Genomic DNA, 19,936 nt, shown 5'->3' on the forward strand with positions numbered 1-19,936 from the left:
CAACACATCTTCCTGGTGCATTAAAAAGAAAGCCTTTTAGCTCTAGATTTGGGAGGATATCCTAGATAAGTTCAAGTCTTGAATTTTACATTCAGTGTAGTTAACTGAGTTTAATGTTTTCGGTCTTGTTGCCTTGGTTTCATGTTCGCCATTAGGATTGGCATGCATGTTTACCTGTGGAATAGTTCACCTCACCTTCAGCCACGTGTAAATGTTTTTGTGCTAATGAACCTGCCTCTTGCTTTCCTTGGTGCTTGCAACTTTCTTTATTCCAGTGATGTTTGTACTTGATGGGCTATCAAGTTATAATGCTTTTGGCCTTGTTTTGCTATTTGACCTTAAACCTAAGCCAAGTACCAGTGTTGGCTATTGCAAGGGATTGTTTATTCTTTCAACATGCAACCTTAGGGGACAGAAAGGAGATTTTCATTTTAAGTTATGTTGTCAAGTCAGTAGGTACAGTGTCTTTAGGGCAGTAAATCTTGTAAGTTCAAATATATGATTAGGTGACAAGTTGACACTGAGATTGTCCTTCCCCTGATCAAAAATGAATAAAAGCTTTTTTTAAACAAACAAACAAAAAAGTCTATTCAAATAGGACTAGAGAATTTCTAGTCATTTATAAGCAGACTCTTGTAATAGAAGACTTAAGTTTTGTTGAAACACAGTTCACTGCCTTTTAATGCTCTTAAAAGTCTATGAAAGCACTAATTTTCAGACAACTAGAACTTACTAAAACTGGAATTATCTCTTAATATGATGCTTTACTAGTTAATACTATAGATTATATATTTCAGATGCTTTACTTCTCATTCAGGAATAAGTTTTTTTCTTTCAAATTTATTTTAAAAAAATATTTATTTATTTTTTGGCCGAGTTAGGTCCTGGTTGTGGTACGTAGGAACTACACTGTGTAATTCAGGATCTTTTGTTGCAATGCATGGACTCCACTCCTCTCTTTGCTTAATGTTTAGTTCCAGATTCAATTTTCCACAATTACTACCCCAAACTGTTAACAGTTTTTAAAAATTTAACAGGGATGTTAAAATTTAACACTTAAAATTTTAAATGTTAAATTTTTAAAATTTAAAAATTTAAGCAGAGATGTCCACTCATGGACCTCGAGCCAGCATCACGCAGGGCAATGGAACCACCAATGCAGAAGAACAATGGCATCGACACACGACTTGGGGTGTGGACTTACCCTCAGTCCTGACATGTCAATAACAACAGCAGGAATACCTTCTTCATCTCCTTTTGGAGCCACCTGTTCAAGCAGGTGGTAATAAGCTTTCGAGTCCTGTGAGAAATGAGGAAATTACAATTTCAAGATGGCATAGCTAATTAGACACTTAGCACAACAATAATTTCCCCAAAGCAAACATATTTCATTTCTTATCCAACTATCATTCAAGAATGCAACTTAATTAACAAAGCTGGGAACATTCACTAATTTTCATTTTCCACTTGTCCTTTACATATTATATTTATTTGCCTTTCTTTCTTAAAAGAAGTATAACAGTTAAAAATACAGGACATACATAAAAGGCAACCCAAAGAAGCAAATACTATTCTGCTGCCCTCAGGGGAGAAAATAATTTATTTACATGTATTAAATTGTATACAGGAAAATATATATACCTTTATATTGCTGTAGAAGTCAGTCAGCTAAGGTTTAATTTAAAAAAAAAGTGACAGAAAAAGGAAGCAGAAGTTTAAAGCAGAGTTTAAAAATACATTTAAATGGACAATCAGCAAAAGAAAAAGATTTCACAGACAAAAAATTGAAGCATTCACAAGCAGTCTTTATGCCAAAGGAGAAATATTAAGTGCACTTAATATTGATCAAGAAGCTAGAAAAAGTGATTAAATTTCATTATCTCAGGATATAGATATTGCATTATCATGTTTTCTTAGATTCTGGAAATAGGTTTATTGACAAGAAATTTTCCGAATCACAGTCAAAGTTCCTCATTCAATGAAAGCATACAAATTTTCAGGTAATTTGTTATTTAAATCGCTGAAAGACATCTGTTTCTCTGTTTGTTTTTGAAAACTGGGTAGAGCCTGAGGAAACCAGAGGTACGCTCACCCTTGTGACCTTGGAAAGATGAGAAGAGACAGTGCCAGGCCCTGATGCTGCATCCGGGACCAGATTTGAGTCTCTTCACGCTACCCTCCCCTTCTCTTACTTTCTGCTATAGCTCTTTCAAAGTCAGTGAAAGTTCCATGCAGCTGCTCTGTTGTTTAGTCCCTAAGTTGTGTCCTACCCTTGCAACCCCATGGACTGTGGCCCACCAGGCTCCTCCGTCCTTGGGATTCTCCAGGCAAGAATATTGGAGTGGGTTGCCATTTCCTTCTCCAGGGAATCTCCCCGACCCAGGGAGCGAACTCAGGTCTCCTGCATTGGCAGGCGGGTTCTTTACCATCTGAGCCACCAGGGAAGCCCTCCATGCAGATGTTAGGCATGAATAAAATCTGCATGTCACATGTCACATCCATTTAGCTTTGCTAAGAGTCATCTCATTTCATGGGACCCTAAGAAACGTGTTTCACTCTGTGTTGGGTGTTTTCCCCTCCTTTGCTGACTTGCTGTGATTTAAAGGCATCCCCTCAAGTTGCCAGAGGTTGACTTATACATCTCAGCACTGACCTAGGTGGTGATGCAGCTGCTCCTGGAGAACAGCCACAACCCCTGTACCTGTGCTCAGCCTGCCAGCTCCCATCTCATGTTCTAAAGAACACAGCCTTTCAGTCACAGGAAATCAGGTACATTTATGGCTCAGACTAAGCATCCTAATTTTGTCTGAAAAGTGTGGCTGAAATAATGGCCAAGTCTAACTGTTGAGTGCAGAGGGAGATAATGCTGTCCAACTGCTAATTCTAGGCTGGCTGCTCATGCCAGAAGAATGTGAATAACCAATGAAATTGTGTAGTTAGAAAAAAAAATGGCATTACTAGCTTATGTCCTAAGGAATAGGGGACTTTCCATCTAGAAGCTTTGCTCTAGATGGCAGACCTTGAATTCTAAAAGCCAGAGAAAGAGGGAAGCTGTCACTCAAGAATCAAAAGCTGGAGTTGATGCTCAGTGAGTCACGTGACCTTTCCTCTGACCCTTCGTCTTTGGAGAAAATGTCTTTTTTTTAACTTTTGAGAAAGTGGAAGACTGAATTATTTTCCTCACGTTGCACACCATCATCTCATACCATTTCCTGCCGGGGACTGACATTCCTTCCTGCTCCTTAAGCTCTTTCTATCTGGATATATCTATCATCAATGCCAACAAGCTGGTCCTTTCACCCTGACATGGAACTTTTCACAAACTTGCAAACCGCAAAGCATGTTTCCTTAGCTTTTCAACCTTTGGATCCCTGTTGTAGGATTAATTGTGTCTTCTACATTTTCTGGGGTTAATTCTCATTGCAGATGATTTCCAGAATCATTATCTTTACAGTATCACTCTGGTTTCTACAAATGCAAAGCTTTCAAGAAGTTTACAAATTGTTTTTAGAGGAGCACTGTGTATGGTGGTCAAGGACCATGGAGATCAACTGCTCAAGTAGAGCCCGGGCCCCATTCTCCAGCTCTGTGAACTTGAACAAGTTCCTTATATTCTCTTTACCTGGGTTTCCTTACCTGCAAAATGAGCAAAGAATAACTCTTATCTCAAAGACGTGTCATGAGGATTAGTAGAGTCGATACATGCATAAGGCACTTAGAACAGTACCTGGCGTGCAGTCTTTGCTATGATTAGTGTAATTAGAAGAGTAATCCTGGTTTGATTTTCTTTGGAAAGGAATCCCCATCTGATGCTTCCGTTGACAAAATCAGAAAGACATTAGAATCCTATGGAGGCTCTCTCCACCTGAAAATCAGTCTTATCTCTTGCCCTTTGTCTATTTCACCCTCATCGCTCTGTGTCGGGATGTTGAAACTCTAGGGAACACCCATCATGTTTGATGCCATGCAGTTATTAGGGCCTCGGACAGATCTGCATGTGGCCCAGAGCTGGGGCTGCACACGGACCTGAGAACAGCCACTCCAACCAGCCCTGAACTTCTGAAGAGATGAAACCTGTATCTTTGTCTGTCTCCATTAACGCCCATATTCCCTCCACTGCTGTGGTTAATCGCATTCCAACTCCAGTCCTCCTACCTTGATGTCGCTGCTGAAGTTGTTGATTTTGTTGCAGCCTGCGTTTTCCAGGTGGTAGTTAGCCCATCTCAGCAGGAGCTCCTCGGGAGAGAGTTTCATCAGGTCTTCCAGGCTCTCCCCTTCTCTCAGAAGAGCAGCCAGCGCTGAAGAAACACAACGACCGAATAAAAATGAACACAGGGGATACTTGGGGTGGGAGGGGATCAGTGACAACTTAAATAAATGCAGGGGATCAGGAGTGGGGGGTTAGTGACAACTTAAACTGAGCCCTGCTGGGAAGGCAAAGGTAGCAAAAGCTATCTCTCTGGGATAGAGGGATGTATAGCCTTGGCCATGGAATAAACATCTTAGTATTATTCCCTAAAAAGAGGTATAAGGTATTATGAGCCTATTTATTATCCCCATTTTGGGGGTGGAGAAGAAAGTGAAATTGAATTGCTTAGTCGTGTCTGACTCTGTGCGACATCCGGACTGTCCATGGAATACTCCAGGCAAGAATACTGGAATGGGTAGTCATTCCCTTCTCCAGAGGATCTTCCTGACCCATGGATCGAACCTGGGTCTCCTGCAGAATTGCAGACAGATTCTTTACCATCTGAGCCACCAGGGAAGCCTCTATGGGTGGAGAAGGCATGACACCAGTGAACGTCAGCACGAGGCCTAAGAGTACACGGGCAGAGCTGTGGGAATGATCAAGACCATCGACTCGGAACACTCTGCTGGGTCTGTTAGAACACATTTCATGATAGGACATTTTTACTTTCAAGAGATCAATTTTGTGATAACGACAATGTCCTCTTGTGTATTTTCATAGGTGTTTTATATTTCAAATGCTTACCTGCATAATGACAGCAAGTCAAAAAAGTGCAATTAACTCTTTCCTCTGTGTTTCCTGGATGAATTAAATCACTTCTGCTCAGCGAGAAGGTCTAAATGTAGCTGAGGTCATTATTTGCAAATCAATATTCTTTCTGATGTGTTCTAAGTTTCCCTATTTGCTTTTTAATTCTTTATATTCTGTTTAATATAATACACTGGTTTTCAAATGGTACCCCAGAAGTCTTCACTGGGTATTTTGATTTGGACGTGTTCACAAAATGTATATATAACTAAAGGCCAGAATCTGGCTACAGATGTCATATTAGTAGGATCTACACAGGAAAAATGAAAGGTAACAGTGCTTAGTACTGAATCTGTCAATACTACTTCTGTCCAAGGAACAGGCTGAATGTTGAAACAGTTAGGATGCTGACAGCAGATGGAGTAAGACTGACAGCTACAATATCTGGTTGAGAACTCTGAACCCCTAAATATAATTTCCTACAATCTTGGTAAAAAGAGATTGCATTTCTCCTAATCTGGTACTATCACTGCTGTATATGAACGCGAATTGCTTCTGTAAAATCCAAGTTTAAAATAGCCTAATTTGTTACAAAGCGTCTAAAGGCAAAGTGAACTCACAAAAGCTCTTGAGGTTGGAGTCCCAGACAGCTAGACAGAGCTACAGGCTCTAAACAAGCCTCCTTATGAGTCTGTGGTCTTTAAAAGGCATTTGCTCTGTTGTTTTAAAAAGTCTGGGCAGTGTGGACAGAATGGGTTATAGTAAAATGGACTGGATATAACTATAGCTTCAAAAACTGAAGATTCTGAGCTTGACAACTCATGACATCTTCCTTGTACAACCCTCAACATCGGCATTAACGAAAAGTCAGGACATTATTCATGTCTGAGGCTTTGTTCATACCTTCGTTTCTGCTGAGCTCGATGTCGGCAAATAACCCAATCTTGATGACCTGCCACAACAGTCCCAGGACCAGGTAAGGCTTCCCCTCCTTTAAGTCCTCAGCGCCGATATTAACCACGTGGCACCCGATGGCTGAGGCAGAGTTCAGAGCCAGGTTCAAATTTTCCTGAAGGAGAAAAAGTAATGCAAGTCTTGTTTTTGACTTTGCAGATGCCAAATGATCATTATTGACTGGCAAAGCAACAGTGTTTTGCTTCTGGAAAGTTCACGGGTCTAGAGGCATTGTTTTCACTAGGCTTAAATATCAGAAAAAAGCAGGAATATCTGGAAGAGAAAATCTAGCAACCTAGATACTAGGATCAGGCAGCTCACCCTGGTCAGGATGAAACTAACGAGTCCTATTTTTTCACACTGCTCTGTGATGGAGCCTTCACACTCAGCATCTCCATCAGCCAGCAGTCAAGGGGCACCTTTGAGGACAGTCACTGTCTTGTCACTGGTTATTGTCAATAACCCAGCTGTTGATGAAAATCAAGGTCATAAAAGAGAACACCAAAACAGCTTTTTGACTTGCAGACTAGATACTGAAGGAATGAAAAAGATACAAATCAACTTCCTGGAAAAGACATGGTAGTTTTTACTAGGATAATTTATTGAGTATCCATAATATCTAGGGTCCTTGAGTACACACAACATATATAAAGATACACATATGCCTATCTACACACATACAGATTATATGTTCTTATAAACTAATAACAATCTATGTAAGGTGACACATATACAGTTGGAATAGGGTCAGTGAAGTTTTCAATCAGGGTTTTTATATAGCTGACCTTGAAAGCCATGGGTTTGAGCTGCTCAGACCCACATAAGTGTATGGACCCACCATGTACAAATATTGTGTTAGTCACTCAGTCATGTCCGACTCTTTGTGATCCCACGGACTAGGGCCCACTAGACTCCTCCACCCATGGAAATCTCCAGGCAAGAATACTGGAGTATACATTTCCTTCTCCAATGTATAAATATAGTGAATATTATAGTACTCCATGATCTATGGCTGGTCGAATCCACAGATGAAGAACCATGGTTATGGAAGAACCAAATACAGGAAGCACAGACTGTAAATTATATTCAGATTTCAGATGGAGCAGAGGGTTGACACCCCAACCCTCCTGTTGTTCAAGGCTCAACTGTACTACTATTCTGGGTCTGCAAAGCAGGACTTACCAGAATCAAAGATCTATAGAACTTGTTTACAAAACACAGGCCACCAGGGAATTTGGAAGAGAACTATGAGAAGAAAGGGCTTCCCAGATGGCTCCATGGTAAAGAATCTGCCTGCCAATGCAGGAGACGCAGGAGATGTGGGTTCAATCCCTGGGTTGAGAAGATCTCCTGGAGTAGGAAATGGCAACCCACTCCAGTATTCTTGCCTGGGAAATCCCATGGACAGAGGAGCCTGGTGGGCTACAGTCCACGGGTTACAAAGATTCGGGCACAACTGAGCGACTGAGCACACACACACAGAGCTCAGATGTCAAGTAAAAAAAATACGGGGTCTAGTTACGGCAAAGACTAAAATTTAACAGCAAGATTAAATATGACGTTAAGTGCCTTCATATACATTTAATCATAGTTCTTGCTTTGATCGCAGCTTCCATCTTTTAGGAACACAGGGTTGCTTAAATCCAAACAGGACATAATTTATTGTTCATGATTTAAGAAGTGAGACATGGCTTCCGAGCGAGAAGATTATAATAATGTTAAAATGCTGGAACACAGCACAGAAACGCAGCTTACTTACTACCAGTCACTGTTCCAGTTAATCAACAAATCGAAGGCATAAAAATAAGTTTATTTATCACACTGGTGGCTGCGCCCTTCACCACTGTGGAGGCTGCCAGAGCACTTCCCGTGTTCACCCCCTCACTTCTTAGAAAGGTTAATCTTTTCAGATAAAATGCTGTGTATCTGGCATCAGCTCAAAGATAAATTGCCAGGGGAAGTCTGAGTTAAAACTTGAGCCAGTGTGAATTTTATTCATAAGTGGCCAAAACAAACAAAGTCTACCCCCAATGACTAACACTCACCAACTTCCCCTAGCCCCACAATATTAATAAAAGATGAAGTAAAAATGTTTTCCCCTGTGCCCACTGGTCATGACAGATCACCAGCCCAGAGCCTGGGTTGGAGGAATAATGTTTGAGCATCTGAAAAAGCCCGGCTTGGCAGTGATGACCCATGCCTTCTAAGCACAATGCTGCATTAATTAAGGAAACAGGGAAGATGTACCTGAATGGTGAAAGGGGTGAGTTTCTTTTTGTTGATGGTCCTCTCATCAATTGTGTCTGGCACTGACAGATTGATCATTTTACTGAAAGAGAAACAATGAAAGAAAGCAGGCTTCTAAATAAAAGAGCCTAATGACATGGAATTAAAATTCTAGTGATGCCATAAGCAGATGAGACAGCACCATAATCTGCGCTACTCAGTGTTCAAATATAAAATCGGTCATGCAATTTTAACTAGATTCAAACTATTTGTGGAAAAGGTTAATCCTCCTTGAAGTCTTACTAATACAGTGAAGTAAGAAATAAGGATCCTACTTCATTCATTCACCAAAAAGCTGAACAATTATTCTGGTTCCTTTAATTAGGAAATTCTGGGTGGATAGCCAAAGCAAATTCTCCATGAGTTCTTCTCTTTCTCAGTCATGAGACTTGCCCCCACCATATAGATTATCCATACATAATCTGAGTGTATATAATGTCTAAATTTCTATTTGATATCTGGTCAAACTCTATACCTTCAACTAACCATATGATGAAATGTTTTATTATCTCCTGTAATCATTACAGTATCTGTACTTTAGAAATGTCTGCCACTTAAGTATCTAACATATTGACCAGACATTCAAAATAAGCAATTATTAATTATGAAAAACTGATTTTATCCACTTTGCATTGGTTTAACCTCCATGAGGTTATTAAAAATAAAAGTTCTTTGGCCACTTCCATCTTATTTAAAGAAGTTGGGGGAAAAAATCCAAAGGAACAACAACAAAATCAAAGAATAATAACTTTGAATGTGATTATTCCTTTTTTTAAATAAAAGAAATCAGCATTGACATCTTTCCTAACAATTTTTAAGCAACTACGTTTTCTTACGGTTGTTCTTTAAGTATGTATTTCCACAACTTTGCCGTGTGTGTGTGTGTGTACATTATTTAAATAAAAAGCACTTCACTGAAATTTAGGCAAAACAAACCCCTAAATCATTATTTGAAAAATACGAAACTAATAGTGAACTGGAAGCTATGAGAGATGGAAGGAGAGCAGCGTGGCTCAGAAAAGAAAAAGATATCCCTGTCTTTGAAAAGCTTATAGTTGGGGGATTCTCCTGGTGGTTCAGGGGCTAAGACTCCACGCTCCCAGTGGAGAGGGCCAGGGTTCAATCCCTACTCAGGGAACTAGATACTGCATGCCTCAACTAAAAAGACCCTGCATGCCCCAGCTAAGATTAAAGATCCTGTGTTTTGCAACTAAGACCCAGTGTAGCCAAATAAATAAATTTATTTTATTATTTTATTTTACTTATTTTATCATTTAAAAATAAATAAAATTTATTTATTAAAAAGAAAAGCTTATAGTCAAATTTCAGAGACAAAAGATAAAGTTATGTTAACAGCCCAAAGCAGAGCACTATAATGGCTCCTTAAGGACTACAAACTATATGCGCTTTAAGAATTCAGTGAAGGGAGAGATCACCAGGAGTTGGAACAGACCAGAAACCTTTATAGTAAATGGATTCATGTAGGAGGAGAGGGTGGGGAAGGGCATTCTTAAAAAGGAAAATAAAAGGCAAAACCAGAGTTGCAAGATGTAAGCAGGCTGTGTATGGGGAAGAGTGAGCATGGCTGCTGGTGGAGCCCTTCACTGGTACCCTGGACTGGGGGCCTGAGTCATGCAGGTCTTGGCAGGTAGGGCTAGGAGATTGAGGGAAGACCAGGCGATGCATGGGGTACCCGCGGAAGGAGTCACGACCTGATCCTGTGCGCTAGGTTCTTGATGCCTTTTTTTTTTTTTTTAAGTTGAACTTTATAAAAATGAAATCTCACAGTGAACTCTAATAAATAAAATGCAATTGTTCTGGTCAGAGCAGAGGAAGGATGGAGGGGGGAGGTTGGTTAAAGTCCTGCCCACTCATCCTTTCCTTCAATTCCTGAGCCCACCTGAGACGAGGCATTTCAAGCCTCCTCAATTACTCCACGTTTCACGATGTCAGAGAGGCTGCCAAAGCAACAGCCACAGAGGCTCTTTCAAAGACACCGTCCTGAACGGACCGACGGCGCTGAGAGGCCTCCCATGGAGAGGATACAGCCCTCCTCTTCCAGGCACCCCCAGCATGTGAGCACCACTCAATAGTCCCTCTGCTTGAGGACTGGCGTCAGGTGCTTTGATCATCATGCTGCTGTTTCCTATTCAATTCTATGCACTCTCATGACGGGCCATGCTCAGATGAAGAAAAATGGCATAGAATCCAAAAGTAATTGCTATTGACCTTGTGTTCCTACGGCCCTGTGTTCACGTTTCTCTCTGATCTATGCCTCCTTCTCCTCCACCCGAGTGAGAGTAGTTTTATATTTCTCATTATTAGTTGCTTAAAAAAAAAAAAGTGTACCATTTTTAAGTCTTTATTGAATTTGTTACAGTATTGCCTCTACTTTATATTTTGGTTTTTTGGCTGAGAGGCCTGTGGGATTTTAGATCCCTGACCAGGGATTGAACCCCCACCCCCTGCGTTGGAAGCAGAAGTGCTAACTGCTGGACCACCAGGGAAGTCCCATAAATTGCTTTTGAAATCAGTTTGCTCTCCTGGACCTTCCACATGAAAATCCAGAAAAGCATCAGATCCAGCTTAGCATCAAAGGAAGTGAGCCTAAAAGGATCAACACAGTGATGGTGGGTATTCCAGAAAATTCTAGGGAAACTTTTGGAAGCCAAGAAGGGTTTTTTTTTTTACCAAAGCACGATGCCATCTCCAACAGCACTGAAGAGATCATTGGTGTTAGGATCCATTGGGATGACGTGCCGACAATCGGGGTCATTTTCCAGGGCTTTGTTTATCCAGTTGACAAAGGCATACTTCTCTTCCTCTGCAAGTAAATGATTAAAGTGACTTATCTGCAAAGTGAAAATCTGGTACAAGCAAAATCATATACACACATGGCTCTTAGATTCTCATGCCCAGAAGAGACATTGTGAGGTTCATCAGGTCCATTATCCTATCATCTCACCTTTATTGATAATAAAAAATCTCAGATGATTTGGGAAATAGGCACAGAATCTCTTTTATGTCCAAGTCATAAAACATACATATAGTAAGCAAATTCAGAAGCTATAGATATGCAAATATATTTAGAAGTAAATGCAAAAATGAAGTGAAGTGAAGTGAAAATCACCCAGTTATGTTCAGTTCTTTGCAACTCCATGGACTACATCCCAACAGGCTCCTCTGTCCATGGAATTTCCCAGGCAAGAATACTGGAGTGGTTGCCATTTCCTACTCCCTGTGTAGGGAATCTTCCCAACCCAGGGATCAAACCCAGGTCTCCTGCATTGCAGGCAGACCCTTTGCTGTCTGAGCCACTACCTATTTTTATATATGTAAATACATAAATAATTAAATGTTTATGTGTATTTCTATACAATCTAAATATGAATATGGTCCAATGCTTACATGATAAAACTCAGGGTTCAGCCTCTCACCCTGCTGCTTTCAGCGTGGGGCGATCACAGGCAATCTTTGCAATGTCTCTGAGATTCTTTACACAATTACAGGCATCTCTGCTTTTCAAAAGTTCACTTGATGCCACCTTGTTTTTGCAAAAGAGCTACATCAGTACCTGTTTTTGCTCACTACGAGAAACCCGCAAGGGATTTTCGCTTTTATGAAAACAGGTGAAAAGTAAAAATAGTGCTCAGTGTTTGTTTTGCAGAAGCAGTGGGTATCCCAGCAGGGAGAGGACCACCGCCCAGCTCCTTTCTTGGGACTACACACAGTATCCCAGCATCAAGCTGCTATCGCTCTGAACTGAGTCTGTGAGCATCTGTCTCATCTCAATGTATTCCGTGCATCCATCAGCAAGATATGACCTAAGGTAACTGCTTCTTCACTTTGCGATGGCAGCCCACTCCAGCACTCTTGCCTGGAAAATCCCATGGACGGAGGAGCCTGGTGGGCTGCAGTCCATGGGGTCGCGAAGAGTCGGACACGACTGAGCGCCTTCCCTTTCACTTTTCACTTTCATGCATTGGAGAAGGAAATGGCAACCCACTCCAGTGTTCTTGCCTGGAGAATCCCAGGAACGGGGGAGCCTGGTGGGCTGCCGTCTATGGGGTCGCACAGAGTCGGACACAACTGAAGAGACTTAGCAGCAGCAGCAACTGCTTCTTCACTTTGCACCACTTGGGTTTACAGAAGGTTTCATAGAAACACTGTACTTTCAGATAGTGGGGGGAAATTGTATGATGAAATTGCTATGAAATGAAATCACTTGTGATATGATATTTCTTTCGTATCAGTAAAGCTGCTAGAAATTTACTTTAAAAATTTTAATAAAGCTTCAAGTTATGCCTTATAGCCCAGCACTGTGTTTCCCAAATTGTGCATTACTGAAAGCAAGAATGTCCCTCAGAAGAATTCTGACTCACAACAGTTTGGGAAACAATGCATAGCATATTACTGTCTTGAAGATTTCACACAGCATATTATTGTCTTGAAGATTCCTATGCACATTTACAAAGCAAAAGCCTGTAAAATTTGCTATATTTAAAAATAAAAGACTGAACTTGGTCTTTGCCATTAAGAATGATACATAACCATGAGCTGATCTTTAAGATCAAACTGTGTTTTGAAGACCTCAGGAATTACTGGAATTATTGGATTACTGTACTGTTTGGGCTATTAGAAGTTTCCATGAAGGCTGATGGATGGCAGCCTTCAGAATAAATACACAATTTTCCTCCAAATCAATGAAAACACAATTTTTTTTTGGACTGCTCAGCAAGAATTAAGAACCATCATGAATTTTGGAGGTAGAAGCCTTTTTGTTCAAAAGATTTTCAGAGGAGTTTTGGCAGCCTTTAATATGCTTTTTAAATTTGTTTTTTTTTTTTTTTTTTTAATTCATGTATTTATTTGGCTGCACCGAGTCTTAGTTGCGGCAGGTGGGATCTAGTTCCCTGACCAGGGATTGAACCCAGGGCCCCTGTATTAGGAGTGCAGAGTCTTAGCCACTGGACCACCAGGGAAGCCCCTGTAATATACTTTTTAAATGCTGATGAGATTACTTGGCATTGGACCCTATCTAGAGCCAGAACTGTGGGCCCACTTATACACAGGAAGATAAGCAGTAGTTAATAAACTCAGGTTAACTTCTGTCTTTCTTTGCACCCTTTAGGTTTGAATGCTGAGTCTGGAATCTGTAACCACAAAAGACGTGGATCCTTTCGACATGGTTCGCTCTCCCCTTGTCCCCAGTTCATCCAACCGTCTCTCCACCTCTGCTTCCCGGCTCCCACGCTGGTACACCTACCTGAGTATGAGTGTTGAGTGCCAACACTAGACTGCTCGGAAGTGCCCCCGATCGCACAAATCCCTTCCTTCTTATTGATAGCTTTTCTAAAGGTCTTGGCAACCTCTGTGCTTTTCAAGCCATGAAAAACCTGCAAAAACATAATGTCTCTTTAGAAACCTAATCTGTGATGTAGAAAACCATAAAGGAAACAATAAGCTATGCTGAAGCAAGAAAGGTGAGACTGTATTTTGTATTCCTGGTATTTCTCAAATTGAACTTCCATGTTTCAAATGCATCTCCTTGGCTTCTGCATCCTACTCACCTTGATAAACTCATCAAAGCTGATCTTCCCATCCTGGTCCAGGTCACCTGTGGTCATCAGGTTTTCTGTAATTTCTCTCACCCGGTACCCAGGCAGAGGCAAGCAGGCAGCCTTGAACAAGTCATTCAGTTCATTGCAGCTGATGTACCCATTGCCATCGGTATCTGTAAGGCAAATGAGGAGCTGATGGCTCAGGGCAATTTGGGTCACAGCACAAAGAGAGGTGAGAGAAGGCCTGATGGGAGGACAGTGGTCGGGAGAAGGGGTCATTCGGGGGTTGTGAGCTGACCCCATGCAAAGTCAGAATCTCACAAGAGACCTCCTGCTATTATAAATGGGTGTTACCATCATTTCCAGCACCCAAGAGTCAAGATTTCAACAAAGAGGTTCTGCCAACAAGCTGAAGAGACTCTTACAGAAACAGATGGGAAAATAAATCACAGACTTGGAGCTACAGATTAAGAAAAAGTATTTGTTGTTGTTTAGTCACTAAGTTCAGAGAAGGAGATGGCACCCCACTCCAGTACTATTGCCTGGAAAATCCCATGGACGGAGGAGCCTGGTGGGCTGCAGTCCATGAGGTCGCTAAGAGTCGGACACGACTCAGCGACTTCACTTTCACTTTTCACTTTCATGCACTGGAGAAGGAAATGGCAACCCACTCCAGTGTTCTTGCCTGGAGAATCCCAGGGATGGCGGAGCCTGGTGGGCTGCCATCTATGGGGTGGCACAGAGTCGGACACGACTGAGGCGACTTAGCAGCAGCAGCAGTCACTAAGTTATATATCTGACTCTACAGAGACCCCGTGGACTGTAGCCCACCAGGCTCCTCTGTCCATGGGATTCTCCAGGCAAGAATACTGGAGAGGGCTGCCAGTTCCTTCTCCAGGGGATCTTCCCGACCCAGGGATCAAACCCGAATCTCTTACTAGATGGTAGATGGATTCTTTACCACTGAGTCATCTGGGAAATAAGGAATACTGTAAAAACAAAGGAAATTTAAAAAAAAAAGACAAGCTATAAAAGCTGAGACTTAGTGGTCATTTCCAGGAAAAGCTACAGGTGAAAAAGGGCTCATATGCCATGTTTTGATAGAGAAAGAAGTAATTTTCTTGAAGAATAGCTTTCAAAAATATTTCCCTAGCTCCTGTAATCAATAGCACTGTATTCCTGCCCTTTCTACTATTTTGCTCATGTTACCAGTCATTGATTCTGTCCTGAAGCTACTAAAAAAGTAGAGAATTGTGTGACTTGAGGTATCAGGTTCACTCACCCACTTTGGCAAAAGCTTCTCTGAGCTCCAGCATTTCTTCATCGGACACTGATCCTCTGGCCATTTTTTACTGCGTTAGGCAACAGTTCTGCAGAGAGGGGACAACACAGGAGTGACTGATATGCATCTTCTTAAGATACCACATCGAGAAGAAATTCTTATTTAGTAAGTAAAGAAATATTTCTTTGCACCCCTTATGACTTATAATTATCTTCCCAAAAGGTAAGAAACAGACTTTTTCTTATTTTATCTTTTTCAAATTTTTTAACTTTTTACTTTATATTGGAGTTTAGCCAGTTAACAATGTTGTAATAGTTTCAGGTGGACAGCAAAGCAACTCAACTATACACACATATGAGTGAGTGAGGGAGAGTTGCTCAGTCATGTCTGACTCTTTGCGACCCCATGGACTGAAGCCCACCAGGCTCCTCTATCCATGGAATTCTCCAGGCAAGGATACTGGAGTGGGTTGCCATTCCCTTCTCCAGGGCATCTTCCCAACCCATTCTCCCCTAAAATCCCCTCCCATCCAGGCTGCCACATAACACTGAGCAGAGCTTCCTGTGCTCTACAGAAGGTCCTTGTTCATTACCAAAGAAATAGCCTTTGTCTTAACTGGACTCCACTTTTTGGTCCCCAGAGATTGTCCTCAACATGCAGAAAACTAAGATCATGGCATCCGGTCTCATCACTTCATGGCAAATAGACGGGGAAACAATGGAAACAGTGACAGACTTTATTTTGGGGGGCTCCAAAATCACTGCAGATGGTGATTGCAGCCATGAAATTAAAAGAGGCTTGCTCCCTGGAAGAAAAGCTATGACCAACCTAGACAGCATATTAAAAAGCAGAGACATTACTTTGTCAACAAAGGTCCAGCTAGTCAAAGCTATGATTTTTCCAGTAGTCATGCATGGATGTGAGAGTTGGACTACAAGGAAAGCTGAGTGCAGAAGAATTGATGCTTTTGAGCTGTGGTGTTGGAGAAGTCTCTTGAGAGTCCCTTAGACTACAGGGAGATCCAACCAGTCCATCCTAAAGGAGATCAGTCCTGGGTGTTCATTGGAACGACTGATGTTGAAGCTGAAGCTCCAATACTTTGACACCTGATGCGAAGAGCTGACTCATTTGAAAAGACCCTGATGCTGGGAAAGATTGGGGGCGGGAGGAGAAGGGGACGACAGAGGATGAGATGGTTGGATGGCATCACCAACTAATGGACATGAGTCCATGAGTTTGAGTAAACTCCGGAAGTTGGTGATGGACAAGGAGGCCTGGCGTGCTGCAGTCCATGGGGTCGCAAAGAGTCAGACACGACTGAGCGACTGAACTGAACTGAACTGAAAGAAGGTCCACACTGTTTCTCTCCTCCCTGTGATCCAGGCTGCTCCTCACGTCAGGAGATGGAGCTGATTTCCTCTCCTTGAATCTAGGCTGACTCTGTGACTACTGTTAGTATTTAGCGGGCTGGAGAAAGCCATGTCTGGGCTGGAAACTTCTTCCTGTGTTCGGGAATGCTCCCTCCTTCTGGGATGCTCATCCTTGGGATGGTCCCTCTTGGAAACCAGCTGCCATGCTCTGAGATGTCTAAGCCACAGGAAGAATGATAATTGGATGCTCTGGTTAATGGTCCCTGCTGAACTCCCAGGCAGCAGCCAGGATCAACTGCCAGCCAGCAGAGCGAGCCAGTTTGGACATTCCAGCGCATTTAAGCCCCTGGGTGATGAACACAGTCCCAGACAACATCACATGAAGCAGAACTGCCCAGAATTCTGATACCAAGAGAATTGAAAGATAGGTTTAAAACCCCGACATTTTGGAGTAGTTTGAAACACAGAAATATATGACTAAAACACAATTTTCACAGAAATGTCATTTTTAGGGATATGGTTATGTTCATATTTCAAATGAATATGTTTGGCCAAGTCAACAGATAACTTCAAAGGCAGTTATCAAATTTCTCTAAGTATTTTAGAAAAGAGGAAGGGAATCTGATTGTCTAAGAAGTCTAATGGGAATTTGAGGGACTTTTTAGGTATTCTCAGAAAGGCTAGTGTTGATTAAGAAACTTTGCTAGTACTGGAGTAATTTCCCTTTCCCTGCACGTGATTGCTGCCCTCTAGTGGGCAGAAAGAGAATGCAACAGAAAATGGATTTGTCTTTGGATGGAGGAGCCTGGTAGGCTGCAGTCCATGGGGTCGCCTTATAAGAGTCGGACACGACTGAGAGACTTCACTTTCACTTTTCTCTTTCATGCACTGGAGAAGGAAATGGCAACCCACTCCAGTGTTCTTGCCTGGAGAATCCCAGGGATGTGGGAGCCTGGTGGGCTTCCGTCTATGGGGTCGCACAGAGTCGGACACGACTGAAGCGACTTAGCAGCAGTAGCAGCGGCAGTGTATTCTTGCCTGGAGAATTCCATGGATAGAGGAGCCTGGCAGGCTACAGTCCATGGGGTAGCAAAGAGTCGAAACGACTAAGGGACTAACACAGTAGCTAATTCACAGGCCCATGTTTCAAACAGGAGTTCCATTAAAGCTTACGGAATTTCCCAATGGGGAAGGGATAAGTGGGGTGAGAAGTGTTTCTATTTACATTTGGGGCATTTTAGTGAAGTTACTGACTTTAAAAAATATTTACAATTTGTGACAGAATGTTGTTTTAAATGGATTTCCTTTTTTATATCTGCACTTCACTTCTGCTGTACTTTTTCTCAGTGACAACGAACCACACAAGACAGTGAAGAGTTTTAACACAAACCTGTTGGCCAAAAAAAATGCATTATGCTCAATTTTGCAAATACACATCCCGTATTCACCAACTCACTATACCGCCTCATACATTTATCCCATGTATTAATAGTTTCAAACTTTCATTTTCCTAAGCAACCCTCTGTGAACAGAATCCTTACATGTAAACAACAGTAACAAAAATAACTCTGGGGAGGGATAAATTAAGAGTATGGGATTAACAGATACACAGTCCTATATATAAAATACACACACAACAAGGATTTACTGAATAGCACAGGGAACTATATTTGATACCTTGCAATAACCGAAAATGCAAAAGAATCTGAAAAAGAATAGACATTTATAAAGGAATCATTGTGCTGTACACCTGAAACTAATATAATATTGTAAATTATTATATAAAATAAATACCATTAAAATATAAAATTAAACATAAAATAACTATTATATTAAAATATAATATTGTAAATCCAATCTAAAAAAAAACAACTCTGAAAGACTTGGTTGAAAAAACCCAAATGCCCCCCCGTCCACCTCCACTATCCCATCTTCTTGCCACCTTACACACTGGTGGGAACTCCAAAGAGCATGATTTTAAAACTGTGGAATTATATATATTGTTATTATTTTGATTCCTTTAAATTGTGGGGTTTTATATATTGTTACTATTTCAATTTATATTGTTATTATTTCAATATATAATTTAAGTTATATATGGTTATTATTTCCATTTTTCAATATATATATAATTGTGGAATTATATATATTGCTATTATTTCAATCTTTTATTATCAAAAGTATCTATGGTATTTTTTTTTTATGGTATTATTATTTACCTTATATCTAAAAAGGTATTGGCCCATTAGGTTCTCTGACAGAAGGCAGAAACCATTGAGCGCTTAACTGTGTAAGGAAACGCAATCTCACCCATCACAATAACCTCAGAGCCCGGCAGCACCGGTTACCTGACTTTCTTGCTTTCACTTCTCTTCCTTCCTTTTGTGCTTGTCTGTTTCTCTGTCTCCCTCCCTCCCTCCCTTCCTTCCTTCTTTTCTTTCTTCCCTTGAGGTTTGTTGTTATTGTTAGTTTCCTTTTTAAAAATCAAGCCAGAAGACGTAGGAGACATGGGTTAGATCCCTGGGTCAGGAATATTCCAATATTCCCCCAGAGAAGGAAATGGCAACCCACTCCAGTATCCTTGCCTGTGAAATCCCAGGGACAGAGGAGCCTGGTGGGGTACAGTCCACGGGGCTGCAAAGAGTCAGACATGACTGAGCGCACACGCGTGTACCATGCACTTGTTCCAAACCAATTTGAGCCCAGTTACAAGGATAGATGCAAGCCTTAGACCTACACCCAACAAAAGGTGATCGAGCATAAGAGTAATAAGCACGGGTGAAACAAAACAACGGCGAGGGACAGCCTTAATCCTTCAAACACTGCACACTGTGAAAATCTAGTTCCAAGTTCTCTAGAGGTTAAAGGCGAAAAAGGAGCTATCACTTACACAATTCATTCTATTTATGTGAGAAAAGTCAGTTTTCTTAGGGCAGCGGAACTGAAGCCCGAGGGCAGTACCTTCACCCAAAGTGGGTAAGAGGACATTCACGGGGTGTCCTGTGAATGCAAGTTCTGTGTTTCTTGTAATGTCCCACAGTGAAGACTGACGGCTCGGCTACACGCATTCGCACTTCATAGAGCAGGAATCAGAAGCTCAGAGAAGTTAAGATTCATCTCTCAGACCACAAAGCCGGGTAGAGTCTCCTCTCCTCTCCCATGCTGTCTGTTCAGGACGCTTTGCATCTCTCTTAGATGCTCATTTCATCCACCCATTCACTCATCCAGCAATAATTGAGTATGTATTGGATTGGCCAAAAAATTCGTTCGGGTCTTTGCATTAGCTGCTGACCTTGAACAGACTTTTTTGCCAACCCAATATATAACATGTCTGGCCTATGCGAGATTAAAAAAAAAATAAACTAGAATATGAAGTGTGTATCCAGGTGTTCTAGCTTAGGAAGTTTTTGCTTTCCTGTGTTAAGAAATTAAGGCTTCTGATGGCAGATACCAGTGTGTAATTTTGCATACTTCACTAAATTCTTAT

At 41.4% G+C, this 19,936-nt stretch overlaps 1 protein-coding gene and 1 non-coding gene across 3 annotated transcripts in view; both read right to left on the minus strand.

Annotated features, from left to right (window-relative positions):
• LCP1 (lymphocyte cytosolic protein 1) overlaps positions 1-19,936 on the minus strand; it is a 69,559-nt gene that overhangs the window by 29,631 nt on the left and 19,992 nt on the right. For both annotated transcript variants that reach the window (XM_005896743.3, XM_070380280.1), the window contains exons 2-9: positions 15,080-15,167; positions 13,807-13,970; positions 13,503-13,632; positions 10,928-11,060; positions 8,198-8,279; positions 5,900-6,065; positions 4,156-4,298; positions 1,205-1,300 (exon numbers count right to left, since the gene is read on the minus strand). In XM_005896743.3, the coding sequence (XP_005896805.3) occupies positions 1,205-1,300; positions 4,156-4,298; positions 5,900-6,065; positions 8,198-8,279; positions 10,928-11,060; positions 13,503-13,632; positions 13,807-13,970; positions 15,080-15,143 (978 nt within the window). In that variant the 5' untranslated portion in view covers positions 15,144-15,167. The remainder of the gene's footprint in view (positions 1-1,204; positions 1,301-4,155; positions 4,299-5,899; positions 6,066-8,197; positions 8,280-10,927; positions 11,061-13,502; positions 13,633-13,806; positions 13,971-15,079; positions 15,168-19,936) is intronic.
• On the minus strand, positions 13,146-13,218 carry TRNAR-CCU (transfer RNA arginine (anticodon CCU)). Its single transcript has one exon. It is a non-coding gene; the product is annotated as a tRNA-Arg (tRNA).

Source organism: Bos mutus, chromosome 12 (assembly GCF_027580195.1).
Source record: "Bos mutus isolate GX-2022 chromosome 12, NWIPB_WYAK_1.1, whole genome shotgun sequence".
Taxonomy (NCBI): Eukaryota; Metazoa; Chordata; class Mammalia; order Artiodactyla; family Bovidae; genus Bos; species Bos mutus.